Here is a 14,925-nt window from a genome sequence, read left to right as displayed (position 1 = left end):
TCATCAGACTAGATCATCAAGCAGCTGGCAGCAGATATCTAAGTAATTCTTCAGTTGCACTTAACAAAGACATAAAGCATTAAAGTTCTTTTACTTTTCTCCAAGCTCAAGCACGTTGAATATTAAACTACAACAAAAATTAATAAACATCAAATGACAAGAAGGAAATAGCATCACCATTGTCAATGGAGATTCCCATTATTTTGTAGTTTTTAAAGGTCACTTTCTCAATACAGGAAAATTCTCAGGACATGTATTATTCTTGTGATTTCATACCAACTCAGCTCCACCAAATTTCTAAACTTGTATCTACAATAGGTATCCTGGAGAAGTACTCACATGTATATCTGATTATGCACTTATCAGCCATCAAGTTGAATTTTTATCAGTATTGCCTTCTTGATGTGCTTTAGAAGAATCTTCCTTTTTTATCCATGATCTGCTGGATACCTTCTTGATATCCTTCTATGAAACTCTTAAGAGCATCTCTATATGCAGAAGCCCTTGTCATGTATAACCTCTGTAAAGCAGACCTCAAAGTCTCCATCCCTCCTATTGCAGCAATTGCTATTAAATCATTTCCATAGAAAACATCAAAACAATGTAAAATTCAACAAAATAAACTATAATACCAGGAAAATAAGAGAGGGAAAATGTGAGAGGAGAGAAATTTAGCCTAAAAAATTTTAGTTGAAAATTTAATATCTTCCTTAACAACTGAACCTTGGCCTGGTGCCAACAACAAAATAAAACAAAATGCAGTCACAGATGACTCTGAGCAGCAAGGGGAAAAAGAAATCAAAGAATAAATTCCATGCTACCTCCAGACAAGTTCTACTAAAAAGGGAAATTGAAATGAAAACCTAACTGAACTCAAACATTACGGGACTTTGTTCATTGACCTCCATAAGATGTCTCAAGCACGAATCTAACGTAAACCATCAAAAAATACAGTTCTACAATCCAATTCTAATATAGCTTCTCTATCATATAAACCATCCAAAAATACAATACTATTTAATCAAAATGCAATACTACTTCAAAAGGATTGCCTGATGGCTTAACCAAAATGCAATACTACTTAATCAATGTAGACTTAGGTTTAATAGTTGAAATAGTAAATACTTCTAAGTTGTTCTCTGGCTTATTCTATAAATTGTTTTTCTCTATTATTCTCTTTCTTTGTTTTCCGTCTTTCACTCATATTTCTTCTCCCTTTTCACTCTAAGGTGCTTCCATCTATCTTTCTTCCTCTGTTGCTCACCATTAACAGTTTGTTTCCTTTTATAAGTTACAATGATTAAGCTCATATCTAGAAGAGATGATTATCATCCAAATTCAACCATGATAAACTAATAATAAGAAATGGAGTTCATATAGAATGTTCACATGGCAAACCAAGATTTAATCTTATATTAACTTAAGCATGATATCTCAAGTCACCAAGGAATCTGCATAGCAGTCACAAAAATGAAAATCAAAAGACAAAATCTATGATACTAATATATGTGAGCATTGGATATGAGTACGTGTCTTACACAGGTATACTCATTTTTTTCGAAGTTTTTCCATATATTTGGACGATGATACTACATATTTGTGTCCATATATGTGTCAAACACAGGCATAAAGAGCTGGTAACACAAGACAGTATTTATAAACTGACTAAAGCATCTACATTCTTTTCAACTTGCAATAATCCCTATCCTATTCATTTTGATTTCCATAACAACAAATATGCATTTATAAGTATAAAAGCTATCAAACCCAGGGTTAAAGAAATCATTACCTTCCAAGGCCATAATGTAGTTATAGCAGTCTCTGCCATCGAGAAGAAAGCTGAAAGACCCAAAAGAGCTGTCAAAACTAGCCTTGTTCCTTAAACACTTTAAGAATCATAGATGCCTTAGGCCAAGCATTCCTCAACAACAATATGCACTGCCCAATAACTCTATAACCAGCATTAGTGTAACGCCCCTAACCTGAATCTGTCACCGGAATAGAGTTACGGAGCATTACCGGAGTTACCGATTCATTTATCAGATATTTCATTAATCCGATATCTTTTCTTTTCCACATTCAAGTCTCGTATTCAAGTCATCCGGATCTTTATAAAGAAATTTGATCGTCGTTTTCATTTATTTCATGTTATAATACATTCAACTAATGCTCTAAACCAAATTATCATTTTACCCCTAAACTTTTAATTAATGACGATTTCATCCTTAGGTTAAAATAAAATAAAATTATTGCAATTTAATCCTTATTTCCAGCCGTTATTCTCACACAAATTTATAACAACCTATGAATTCTATATAAATGTCAGAATTTTCCATAATTTCAACACTTTTCAATTTAATCCTTAAAACATGTTTTTCCCTGATCTTGAGCTAAATTAATAATTTCATTCAATTTTGTAATTTAAATAATAAATAATCCATTTCATGCAAATTGGTCATTTTAACATTTTTTACAAAATTGCCCATAAAATTTTACTTTTATTCAATTTAGTCCATGAGCCTAAAACATACAAATTAGCCATGCTAGCTGAATATTCATACATATTTTCCTCCTCCTCCTCTCCATTCCACATCCTTAATTTATATAACATGCAACAAGTAACATTATCAATAATTTCACTATTTACTTATGTATATTCAAAACTATCCATTTGCGTCATAGTCACTAAATTATTTATATCTTAAGCTACAGAACTCGAAATTAAGATCCGCTAATTTTACCTGAAACTAGACTTACTTATCTTATTACCATAAAATTTTCAGAATTTTTGGTTTAGCCAATAAGTACAGTTTATTCTTTAAAGTTGCCTTTGTTCTGCTATCTGGCAGTTTCGACCCTTCTTCATTAAGAATTAATTATCTCATCGTACGAGATTCGGATGATGTTCCCGCTTATTTCTATTGAAAATAGACTCTTTAAGGATTTTAAACATATAAATGTAATCCCTTAATTATTTTTCTCCAATTTTTGATGATTTTCCAAGTTCAGAACAGGGGAACCCGAAATCATTCTGACATTGTCTCACAAAATTTATTATATCTCATGATTACAATTCCATTACTTACACCGTTTCTTCTATAAGAAACGGTGCTCAATAACCTTTAATTTAATATTTTATTCATCCTCTAATTAGATATCTACAATTTTTGGAGATTTTTCAAAGTTAGACTATTGCTTCTGTCCAAAACTATTTTAGTGCAAAATGTTGATTTTCATTTTGCCCCAAATTTCACAGTTCATACAATTCAGTCCTTACTTAATTAACCCCTCAATTAAACTAATTTCTCAATTAATACTTTCCTAGACATTATAAGTTATTTCATAACTATTGAAATTCAGAATTTCCACATAAAACTCTAACTTCAAACTCTTTACAATTTAGGTCCCAAACATTCACTTTTATTCAATTCTTTCAATAAATCAGCATATAAACAATTTAAAGCTCTAATTCTATATCAAATCATCATATAATTCCAGCACATATTCATAGAAACTTTCAATTTCTTTCATAGAATCAAGAACTAATGAATTCAACAAATGGACCTAGTTGTAAAAGTCACAAAAACACAAAAATTTCAAGAAATAATCAAGAATTGAACTTACTTGTAGTAAAAATATGAAAAACCAGCTTAAGGAACTCTTCCATGGTGTTTTTGCTGATGAGAATGCAGAAAAATAAAGAGAAATCTAGATAATTCCACTTTAGTCCTAGCTTTATTAAGTAAATTTTCCAATTTTCCAATTTTGCCCTTATTTTCTTGGTGATTCATGCTCTTGCCGTCCAGCACAAATAGACCTTGGGTCTATTTGCCTTTTAAACCCTCTTTCTTTTATCATTTAAGCTATTTAATCATTTCCCACAATTTTGCATTTGATACAATTTAGTCCTTTTTGTTCAATTAGCTATCAGTACTTTAAAATTTCTTGACGAAACTTTAATACTAACTTATTAACACTCCATAAATATTTATAAAATATTTATGGCTCGATTTAAAATTTTTGAGGTCTCGATACCTCGTTTTCAATTCTTATTATTTTAAAATATATATTTTGTACATTTCACTATTTCAAATTTTTCCTAACTTCACATTTAACTTATACTCACTAAATTAATAATATTTCCTACTCATTTGTCGGATTTAGTGATCTCAAATCACTGTTCCGACACCACTGAAAATTAGGCCGTTACAATTAGCCACTCCATCTATAGCAAAAACTCTTTTGCATCCAAACACCAATACACCACAAACCATTGCCACCAAAATACACTTTTTCACCAAAACCATTTTTTGATCATTCCCCACACATTCATTTTCTTCCCTCAACGATCCCACGTGACCAAAACTACCATTTTTGGGGAATCCAAAAGCTTTCAAAGCTTGGGGATTTGAACAGGTGGAGATAACAGGAGATGGGTAGTGATTGGTTTTGGGTAAAAACTTTGATTGGTTCTTCAAATTTTGATTAAAAAAATGAAATATGAGGAATTTTTTGAATAAATGAAAGTGGGTCGGTTGAAAATTGAGTATTCAAGTGCCATTTTTATCAATAAGAATAAATCAATAATTAAAAAAAAAGAGATCGAAACTTGTTGAAGCAAAAAAAAAAAAGAAGAAGAAGAAGGGATCTTTAGGTTTCAAAGGAAAAGTCGTTTGGTGAAGGAAAGATTCTAGTTAGTTGCAAGTGGGATGGCAATATATTGAAGAGAGAAAGAGTTGAAGAAGAAGAGAAAATGCAGATTGAGTTCAGAGGAAATGGGATTAAAAAAAGGTTTAAATTGATAAATTGGGAATTTGTTGATATTACAGTAGAAGGAAGAAGCAAGAAAAAGAAAGGAAAATATGTCAGACGCGAGAAAGAAAGGATAATGGTGAGGGTAAAATTGAAAGCTTCAGCTAATTTCTTACCCACCCATTCTCCGAATCGTTATTCCGTGGGGAGACCACTGAATGCTAAACAGCATTTTTGCCCTGAATAAGCCTGTAACGAATAGGACTGTAATAGCTTATTACAGCCAACCAAACAATGGTTTAATAATGGGCCCACTGAATTGAGCTGTAATGCATAGGTATTACAGCCAACCAAACATGCTGTAAGAGTTTAAGGTTTAAAGTTTTGATTGGTAAGTCATTTAAGTCATTTCTATTTAATTTTGATGTTTTAGAAGCTTTAAAACAAGATTTTGGTCAAATTAAGTTGATAGTTCAAGAGTTCACATGTTTCCAAATAGGGTTCATGTTGGACAAATTATGGAATTAGAGATTTAATTGAATGAATTCTAAGTTAGAATCGATTAAGGGATTAAATTGAAAACTAGGCTATAAGTTTTATGTTGTAGGGACTAAATTAAAGAAAATTCGAAATTAGGAAAATATGCTGGAAATTTTATAGTTAAATATGAGTTTAGACAAATTTGAATAGAAAAGAGAGTGAATTGGATTAAGAAAGTAAGTAAGTTTAGTTAGGATTAAATTGGGAATAAGGTAGGAATTGTTTAGAAATTTAATTATTTATTTTAATTAATGCTGTAAATAATAATGTAAATTACTATTATCTTCGTAGCCAACAAAGAACCTGAAGTATTGGCACGAAAAGGGAAGAAGAAAGTTATCGAGGAGTAATCGCAAAATTCAGGTTCGTATTACTATAATTCAAATTATTTATTTATTCATTAAATGTTTGATTTAATTTATGTATATGGTAAGTAAATTATAAGGTAAGTATATTTGTTGAATTGTATAAAAATTTAATTGAATGATGAATATGTATTGAAATTGAATTGCTTGTGGATTGAAATGGAAAAGTGTATTGAATTGAGTTGAAATTGAAATTGAAAAGTGATATGGAATACCCTATTAACTAGTCGGGCTGAGTTGGATATAATTGGCATGCCATAGGATTTGGAAGAGTACAGAAATTATCGGCTTTGTCGATCAGACACTTTATGTGTCGTATTAGGCATCTTGTGTGTCGTTTTATGCACTTTATGTGTCGTATTCTGATTAGGTACTATGTACCATTTTAGGCACAATGTGCCGCACCGATGTGTTTGGGTTGGAATCCGTGTATCTGTCAAAGTCCGGGTCTGTTAATAGGGTGAACATCTAAAATGAGAAATTTAAAATAAATTGATTGATTATATTATTGAAATATTGAAAGAAATGAGAAAGTTGAATTATGAATTGAAATGAAGATTGAAAATGAAAGGCATGAATTTAATATTCATGTAGTGATTGAAATTGTTACATGTGATATGTGATGGAAATTGAAGAATAGTTAAAAATTGTATTGTTATTATTAATTAATGAAGTTTAAGAATGATTTGATATTTGAGAAATTGGATAGTTACATGTTCGGTAATTATAATTCTTTATTGCTATTATAATTTGAATTATGGTAATACCACTGAGTATATTCATACTCAGTGTACGGTTGTTTCTGTGCGTAGGTTAGTAAAAGTCAAGTGTCTTGGCTCAGCATCTAGAGCATTCCTGACTCCAACACAACTTGGTGATGTATTTTTTTCTTTTGAGTAAAAGTGGCATGTACATAGGTGTTGTGTGATCACTTGAATATGTATATTATTTTGGTTGTGAAGGATGAATTATAAGGTTTAGATTGTTAAATGAAATGGTAGAAAGGTATATGATATTTTGACACATGAACATTAAGTTGTTAAATGAATGAAGTTTTCAATCAATTTTGAATGATGCTATGATAGTTATTTAAGTTAAAATTATGTTAATGATATAAATATTAGTTAGGTGAATTTGAAACATTGGTATTGGTTGTTTTTGGTTTGAAATTGCAGGGGGTTTTAGGTAAGAATAAGCAGAAATACTGTCGAAATTTTTATAAAATAAAAATGAAAAAATATTTACGAAAATTTTCCAGAATACTCGAACAAATCCCGTTCTACTTTTAATACGTGTTTTGGGCTTCGAGAGTCCAATATAGGGACTTATTTATTAAATTATACTATGAAAGTTGTATTAACTGTAAATTATTTGTAAATTATTCGATATGTTCGGTAATGCCTCGTAACCCCATTCCGGTGATGGTTTAGGGTTAGGGGGTGTTACAACTTCAATTTCCTTGATTCCCAAGTGTGATTATACTAGCTATGTAAAGGATTTTCGGCCTATTTCTTGTTGCAGTGCAGTTTATAAGTGCATAACCAAGGTTTTGGTTAATAAAATGACTCCTTTTTTGCTTGCTTTCATTTCTAATAGTCAGAGTGCCTTTGTTAGAGGACGTTGTATCAATGATAATACCATGTTGGCTTATAAGCTAATGTGAGGGTATAGTAGAAGACATATTTCTCCTAGATGTACCTTTAAGGTTTATCTTCAAAAGGCGTTTGGTTCTTTGCACTAGGACTTTTTATTTTTAGTACTTCGAGGTCAAGGGCTCCTTGAAAAAGTTCTTGAACTGGATTAAAGTTTGTTTAACTACTCATCGGTTCTCTATCTCCATTAATAGAAGCCTTGTGGTGTTCTTTCGAGGGAGGAAAGGTATTAGGCAATGAGATCCTCTCTCTCTCTACCTCTTTGTGATTGCAATGGAGGTGTTATTCAGGTTATAGGATGTTGTTGTCATAAATGCTCTCTTCAAGTATTATCTTAAGTGCCTTTGAGTGCGGTTGACTCATCAAATGTTTGCCGATAATTTTCTTACTTTTCTAAGGGTACTGCTAATTCAATGGCTAGTGTTTATTGTGTTTTTCAGCAGTTTTACTTACTTTCTGGGTTGCAACTCAATGCCTCCAAATGTGAATTGTTTGTTGCTAGGGTGCCTCAAGAGGAGTTGGCTCTCATGACTACTTGCACATGATTTAAAGTTGATCAGCTACCGATGAGGTACCTTGGTGTTCCTCTTGTTTCTCAAAATTTGTCTCAATCTGACTATGCTGCTTTAACCAATAGGATTCAATGGTGGTCTACTAAGCACTTGAGTTATGCTTGTAGACTACAACTCATTAAGGCTGTGATATTTAGTGTGCAAGCCTATTGGAGTCATTAATTTCTAATGCCTAAAAGTGTTCTAATAAGGTTTATCAATACTATCTTAACTTCTTTTGGAAATGGAAGGTTGGTTTGGGTTGAGGAGCTTGTGTTTGTTGGAAGGTGATTTGTTTACCTAAATCTGATAGGGGTTTGGGACTAAAAAATGTGGTAGAATGAAATCAAGCTTGTATTTTGCAGCTTATCCGTTCCTTGCTTGCAGGAGAGGGGTCTCTTTGTATCACTTGGGTTAGTAAATATATGTTAAAGGGTAACAGTTTTTAGGACGTGGCTCCTACTTCAATGAGTAGCTGGAATTGGCGAAGGATGCTTAAGTTGAAGCCTTTGGTTACTGTCACTTCTCAACAAATTGCTAATGCTAAAGTGAGTGCTTCTCGATTGCTGGAGGCAATTAGAACTCGTGGTATAAAGGTGGAATGGCATTGTTTGCTATGGTTCCCCTTACATGTTCCCAAACATTCTCTTATTGCTTGGATGGTCATTCTTAATAGACTCCCAACTTGGGATCGTTTGCTTGCTTTTGGGATTTCAGTTGACACATATTGCTTTTTCTGTATAGATGCTGTAGAGAAACGTGATTACATTTTCTTTGAGTGCAATTTTTCAAGGAAGGTGTAATGACCCGAATTTTACTGTTACCAAAAAAGTGTATTTTCGGATCTCTGTTTCAGAAAAACGGATTCGTAAATATTTATTAAAATTATTTATGAAGTAAAATGAGTGGTTAATTAAAGTTTAATTAAGTGAATTTAATTTAATTAAGAGTGATTAGGAAAAAGGATTAAAATGAGTATAATGTGAAAGTTTAATTATAGAATAAAGAAAATTGAATGGACTAAATAAGTAAATAAGCCAAAGTGAATGCCAAGTGTGTGATAAAAAAAAATACATGTGTAATAAATATTGTACATACATTTGTAATACATGTATGTATTTACTTATTATTTAAGTAAATATTATTATTTTATAATTAATTAATTCAAGTAAATAATTAAATAAAGACAAGTGTGTGGTAATAATAATTTATATGTGTACCAATGATATATATACATTTGTAATATAAATGTATACTTACTTATTATTTAAGAATAATATTATATTATAATATAATTAAAACATAAAAGTAAATGAAACAAAAGAAATAAAGAAAAGAAAAAGAGAATGAAAGAAACAAAATGTTTAAACGAAAATGGGGGAAGGAAAGGAGAAAGAAAGAAGAAAGGAAAAATTAAAGGTTTGAAGCTTGGAAGTTTAATAGGTAAGTCAATTTAGCCATTTTTACTTAATTTTAATGTTGTAGAAGCTTTGGAACAAGGTTTTGATGAAGTTAAGTTGATATTTGAAATATAGTTAATTATTAGACATTGTTCATGTTGAATAAAAAGATGAATTAAAGGCTAAATTAATAGAAATTCAAGTTAGAATTGATTAAAGGATTGAATTGTAAAGTAATTCATAAGTTTTGAATAGTAGGGACTAAATTGAAATGAAAGAATTTCAAAATTATGGTTTTATGCTGAAATTAGAGAGCTGAAATTAGTTTAAAGTGAAAATTGAATGAAAATATTGAGTTAAATGTGAAGAATAAAAGTTAGTCTCGGTTTAGGACTAAATTGAAATTTAGACAAAAGTTGAATAAAAATTGAAACATTCAATATGAAAATTTTACTGAATTAATGATTATAAATTGTATTAATTTCGTAGCTAACGGGGTGCCGGAAAATCCTCGATTAAGAAAGGAAAAGACGAGGTCAACGAGGGTTAACTCAAAAATCACGATTTGTGTTTTTATAATCCGAATTTAATATTTAATTGTTGAATTTATTATTTAATGTATAGGGTGATGCATTGAAAAGTGAAATTTAATTGTTAATTATTATATTTTGATTGAATGTTATGGTAAGTAATTAAGGCAAGCATTATTGTGTTTTATGATTTTTGAAATGAATCAAAATGTATATTGTATTGCAGTTGAATTGCATGTAAATTGATATGGAAAGATGTAATAAATTGAATTGAAATTAAATTATGAATGAAATTGAAAATTTGAAAGTTTACTGATTACCCTATTGACAGTGTCGGGCTAGTCGGATATAATTGGCATGCCATAGGATTGGAAGTGTTCAGGGATATTTCGACTGTGTGTCGATGAGACACTATATGTGTCGACTACTGTGACTGTTCCGGATTTGTTCCGAAGAGGTACTCTGTACCTGACTGTTACTGTTACTGCTACTGTTACTGTTACCATTACGGTGTATTCCGGCTTCGGCCGATGAAACACTGTATACTATCCCTGGTGTGTGGGTTGGATCCGTGTATCCATCCAGGTCTGAGTCATGTTAATAGGGGCAAATAAAGGTACTGAAAAATTTACTGCTACCGAATATTTGACTATTACTGAATAAATAAATTACTGATACTGAATAATAATGATTAAATGATTGTTATTGAAAAATACTGACTGTCATTGAATAATTGATTGATACTGAGTAAAAGATCGCTACTGAACGAATAATCGTTACTGGATAACTAATTGTTATCGAATGACTAAATGTTACTTAAAGAAACTGATAAATTAATCGATACTGAAATATGTTTACTGATATTTAATAGTGAACAGAAACATAAGTAAGACATATGAATAGAGAATATTATTGTTATGAATTAAATGGAAAAGCTAATTAAGTTATTAGATGATGAAGGTTAAATGAGTTGTAAAGAAATTATCTATGAAATAAATAAATGAATATTTATGATTATTATAGGATAATAAGTGTATGTTATATTTTAAATTTTGGATTATAGAAATACCACTGAGTTCATACTCAGCGTACGGTTTGTTTCCGTGGCGCAGGTTAAGTTAAAGTCAGATCGTTGAATCAGCATCCCATGCCGATCCTGAACTCAATAAGGTAAAGTATATTAATTGTTGATAATGGCATGTACCTAGGATGTCTTAAGTGTGTTTAATCATGTTTGGACTGATTGAATGGAGAAATTTTGAAATGCTTGTTGTCTACAATATGCAGGATTGGTAAATTTTAAAATACAAGGTTCATTTTGAGTTCACATAGTTTGTTACACGGGCGTGTGCCTTGGTTGCCACAGCCGTGTCTTAAAGTCAGTTTAGTACACGGGCAGGCCACACGGACATGTTTCATGACCGTGTTTAAAAGTCAATGTTGCACACGGGTTGAGGATACGAGCGTGTCCCAAGCTGTATGGGCATGTTAAACTAGCCACACGGGTGTGTGGTACTGTTCAAAAGAAGAAAATTTAAAATTTTATGAAAAAAGTTTATAAGCTTCCGATCGAATCTCGGTTTGCTTTAATTACACTTGTAAAGTACTGTGGACCCATTAAAGTTATATTTAGATGGATAATATTGCATTTATACTTGTTTATGTGCAAATGTACTATAATGACTGGTAATACTCTGTAATCTTGTTCCGGTAACAGGACGAGGTTAAGGGTGTTACAGAATGTGTGGTAGTCAATTTTGCTCATTTCCTCCATTCATAGGTCTGTGAGAACTTAGAGTTAAGAATTAGCTTGGGCGATATTGAAACTTAAAGAAAAGTCCTTACTTATTGCTATACTCAAGCTCGCTTGGAGTGCATATTTGTATGTGATATGGAGACAAAAGAACAAGAGGTATTTTGGTGTATCTTTCTTGACTGAAAATGTTATTTTGATGCAGATTAAAGAGATTGTGTGGGCTTACTTAGGAGGAAGACCAACCAATAGAATTGATCCTGTTAATATTTTACTTTGTGCTTATTAAGGTATCATTGGTTAATTTGTTTGTATAGCTTAAACTTACTATATGTCGAAACCATCCCTTTTTCGAAATATTTTAAAATTTTAAATTCGATGAAAATACGGGGGATCGACTCTTTGGAAAATAGAAATATGGAGTCGCCACCGATCTTTATTTTGGTGTGATCGGATCACCTAAGAATAAAGTTATTTAAATAAAACATTTTTATTTTACTAAAACAACGACTCTGGTCTATGAAAATTTTAGAAAACGGGCTCGGGGTTACGCATGAGGAAGGATTAGCACCCTCACTATGCCTAAAATTGGTACCAAATCAATAAAATACTGTCCTTATGTCTAAAATTAAAAATGTTTTTGAAATGTGGTTCTTTTTAATAATAGTTGAATAACCCGAGTTGATTGTCAAAAATCTTCTTGTTTTGGCATTCGAAAATTTTTTATTTGAAACTCACAAGAGGATGCTCACTATTTAGTTCAACGGAAAACTGAAACCCAGCACAGTAGGGCACGATTCCTCGAATTACCAAACATTGACCATTGCCTTACTTTAGAAAATACGAGTGAAATTCCGAAGAAATATTCAATTATTTTGAACAAACGGGAGATTGCAACCCAGCACGATAGGGCACTTTGCCCCGAATTGCCAAACATCGAACGTTTCTTTCATTTTTTAGATTTTTTAAAAAATGTGAGTGAAACTCCGAAGGGATCTTCAATTGTTTTGAACCAAAGAAAATGCGCAACTCAGCACGATAGGGCACGATTCTCAAATCGCCAAACATTGGACATCACCTTCGTTTTAAAATGTTTTCTTAAAAAAATGAGTGAAAACCTAAAGGAATATTCGATTGTTTTGACCAAACGAGAAATCACAACCCAGCGCGATAGGGCATGATTCCCGAATCGTCAAACACCGAGTATTGCCTTCGTTTTAAGGGATTTTTAGAAGATACGAGTGAAATTTGAAGTGATATTCGATTATTTTGAGCGAACGCGAAATTGTAACCCAACACGTTAGAGCACGATTCCGCGAATTGCCAAATATCAAATTTCGTCTTCGTTTTAAAGAATTTTTGAATGAATGATGAAATCTTGAAAGGATATTTGATTATTTTCAGCAAACTCGGAATTGCAACCCAGCACGTTAGGGTACGATTCCGCGAATTGCCAAATATCAAATTTCGTCTTCATTTTAAAGAATTTTTAAAAGACATGAATGAAATTTTGAAGTGATATTCGGTTATTTTGAGCAAACGCGAAATTGCAACCCAACACGTTAGGGCACGATTTCGTGAATTGCCAAACATCGAATCTCGTCTTCGTTTTGAAGAATTTTTGAATGAATGATTATAAAGCTAGCTTAAGACGTATTAACTCGATTTGAAATAAGACGAAATTAATCATAAAATTTGGGTTTTACAGAACCACATTTCAAAAATTAAGTGAAACAATGATATAGGGTAAAAGGCACATATGATGGTACGATGCTTGATGAATAATAATATTAATCGACTAGCAGAATATGCAATTAAATATAATTAATCCAGAGATCATAATCAAATCTTAATCACATACGAAAAACAATTAACAAATCATTAAGACAAATACCATGCAATGATTATATATATTCATGCTATAAGATATAAAGAAAACAACAAGATCTATGTGAACCAAATCAAATGTAGAAATCAAAATGGTATAATATTAATAAGTTAGGTATATAGGTTGACAAGCTTAAAAAATAGGGATATATATATAAATATTTTTATAAAGTTATATGAAAAGAATAACATGTACCATAGTAAAATAATTTAATATGTACCATATACATGTGAAGAAATGTTAGAAATAATTATATGTCAAGATATCATTTAATTAAAATATGAATTATAGAATTAAACACAACTTATATGCGTAATAATTTAAAAAAAAAACAATTATATGAGTTTATTTAAAATATATATATATGTATAAGAATATATTGGCTTTAACAATGGATACAAATTAAATATAAGTTCTAAATATATGTTTAATAATAACTTAAATTATACACGAAATATGTGGGATTTTCTTTTTAAATAAGAAAGATACGTGAATAAATCTAAAAGAAATTATATGTATAAAAATATTAAGGTTTAAAAATGTATTTAAATTATATATATCAATAATTTTTTATACGTATAGTTAAAATTTAACTAATGCATATAACATGCGATTTGTTTTAAAAAAAACAAATACACATAACATATATCTAAAAAAATAGTTAATAATGTTAATAATGTTCATAGAATAAAGCCAATTTTATTATAAGGTATATACATGTATAATAATTCATAAAACAATACATAAAATAGTATGCAACATGTGGAACTTCAATTACCCAAATTACAACAAATAAGTAACCAATGATACAAATGATACAATTAATATTAACATTACAAATAATATAAACAATAAAAAAACAAAAATGAAAATAAAATAATGATGAATATACATGCATTAATAAAAGGACCGAAAATATATGAGTGAATAAACCCAAATTTATAACATAAATCTAATAAAATACTTAATTGAAATCAAAGTAAAATAAAAAGATAATTTACCAAATAAGTAAACTACTAATAGAGACTCATATATAACACACATGGATTCAAAGGGATCAAGATTGAAATAATCCTTGATCCTGAAACATTGTGTTGAGATGTGGACTACAACATAAAAGTATTTCAAATTTTGGGAATAATCTAAAAGAAAATAAAGCAAATCAAATGCAAATGGGAGCAGATTACAACACAGCGCAAGGAGGAGGGACCTTCAGCACAAATATTCCATTCTAGGCGCAAAAGGGTGGATCCGGGTCTTCAAACGGGTAGACACGCGGACCTTACCCCTTTTTGGAGCGACGTCGTTTAGATTTGCTGCTAAACCCCTCCTTTTTCAATCGTTTTTTTTACCTAAAACACAAACCCTTCCCCTTAGAAATAAATCATGCTATCAGCCCATTCTTTTAGGGTTTCCTTTAGCATGTCGCCGCCAACAATGAAACTTCTAGAACCCAGAAATCAGTTTGCAGCCTCAAGATCACTCCTCAGACTT

The 14,925-nt window shown here is 30.9% G+C and overlaps 1 protein-coding gene and 1 long non-coding RNA gene across 2 annotated transcripts; one reads left to right on the top strand and one right to left on the bottom strand.

Moving 5' to 3' along the window:
• LOC121211088 (uncharacterized) lies at window positions 1-1,950 on the bottom strand. Its single transcript, XR_005906461.1, has 2 exons — window positions 1,790-1,950; window positions 1-567 (listed from the first exon to the last, which is right to left on the bottom strand). It is a non-coding gene; the product is annotated as an uncharacterized lncRNA (long non-coding RNA).
• A 6,377-nt stretch (window positions 1,951-8,327) lies between these two features.
• On the top strand, window positions 8,328-8,663 carry LOC107944434 (uncharacterized). Its single transcript, XM_016878267.1, has one exon. It carries the CDS (start codon window positions 8,328-8,330, stop codon window positions 8,661-8,663), a length of 336 nt encoding a protein of 111 aa, XP_016733756.1.
• Window positions 8,664-14,925: the final 6,262 nt, after the last annotated feature.

This window comes from Gossypium hirsutum, chromosome A12, assembly GCF_007990345.1.
Source record: "Gossypium hirsutum isolate 1008001.06 chromosome A12, Gossypium_hirsutum_v2.1, whole genome shotgun sequence".
NCBI classification, from domain to species: Eukaryota; Viridiplantae; Streptophyta; class Magnoliopsida; order Malvales; family Malvaceae; genus Gossypium; species Gossypium hirsutum.
Note: the sequence above shows the minus strand (reverse complement) of the source record. Positions and strands in the feature narration are given on the sequence as shown.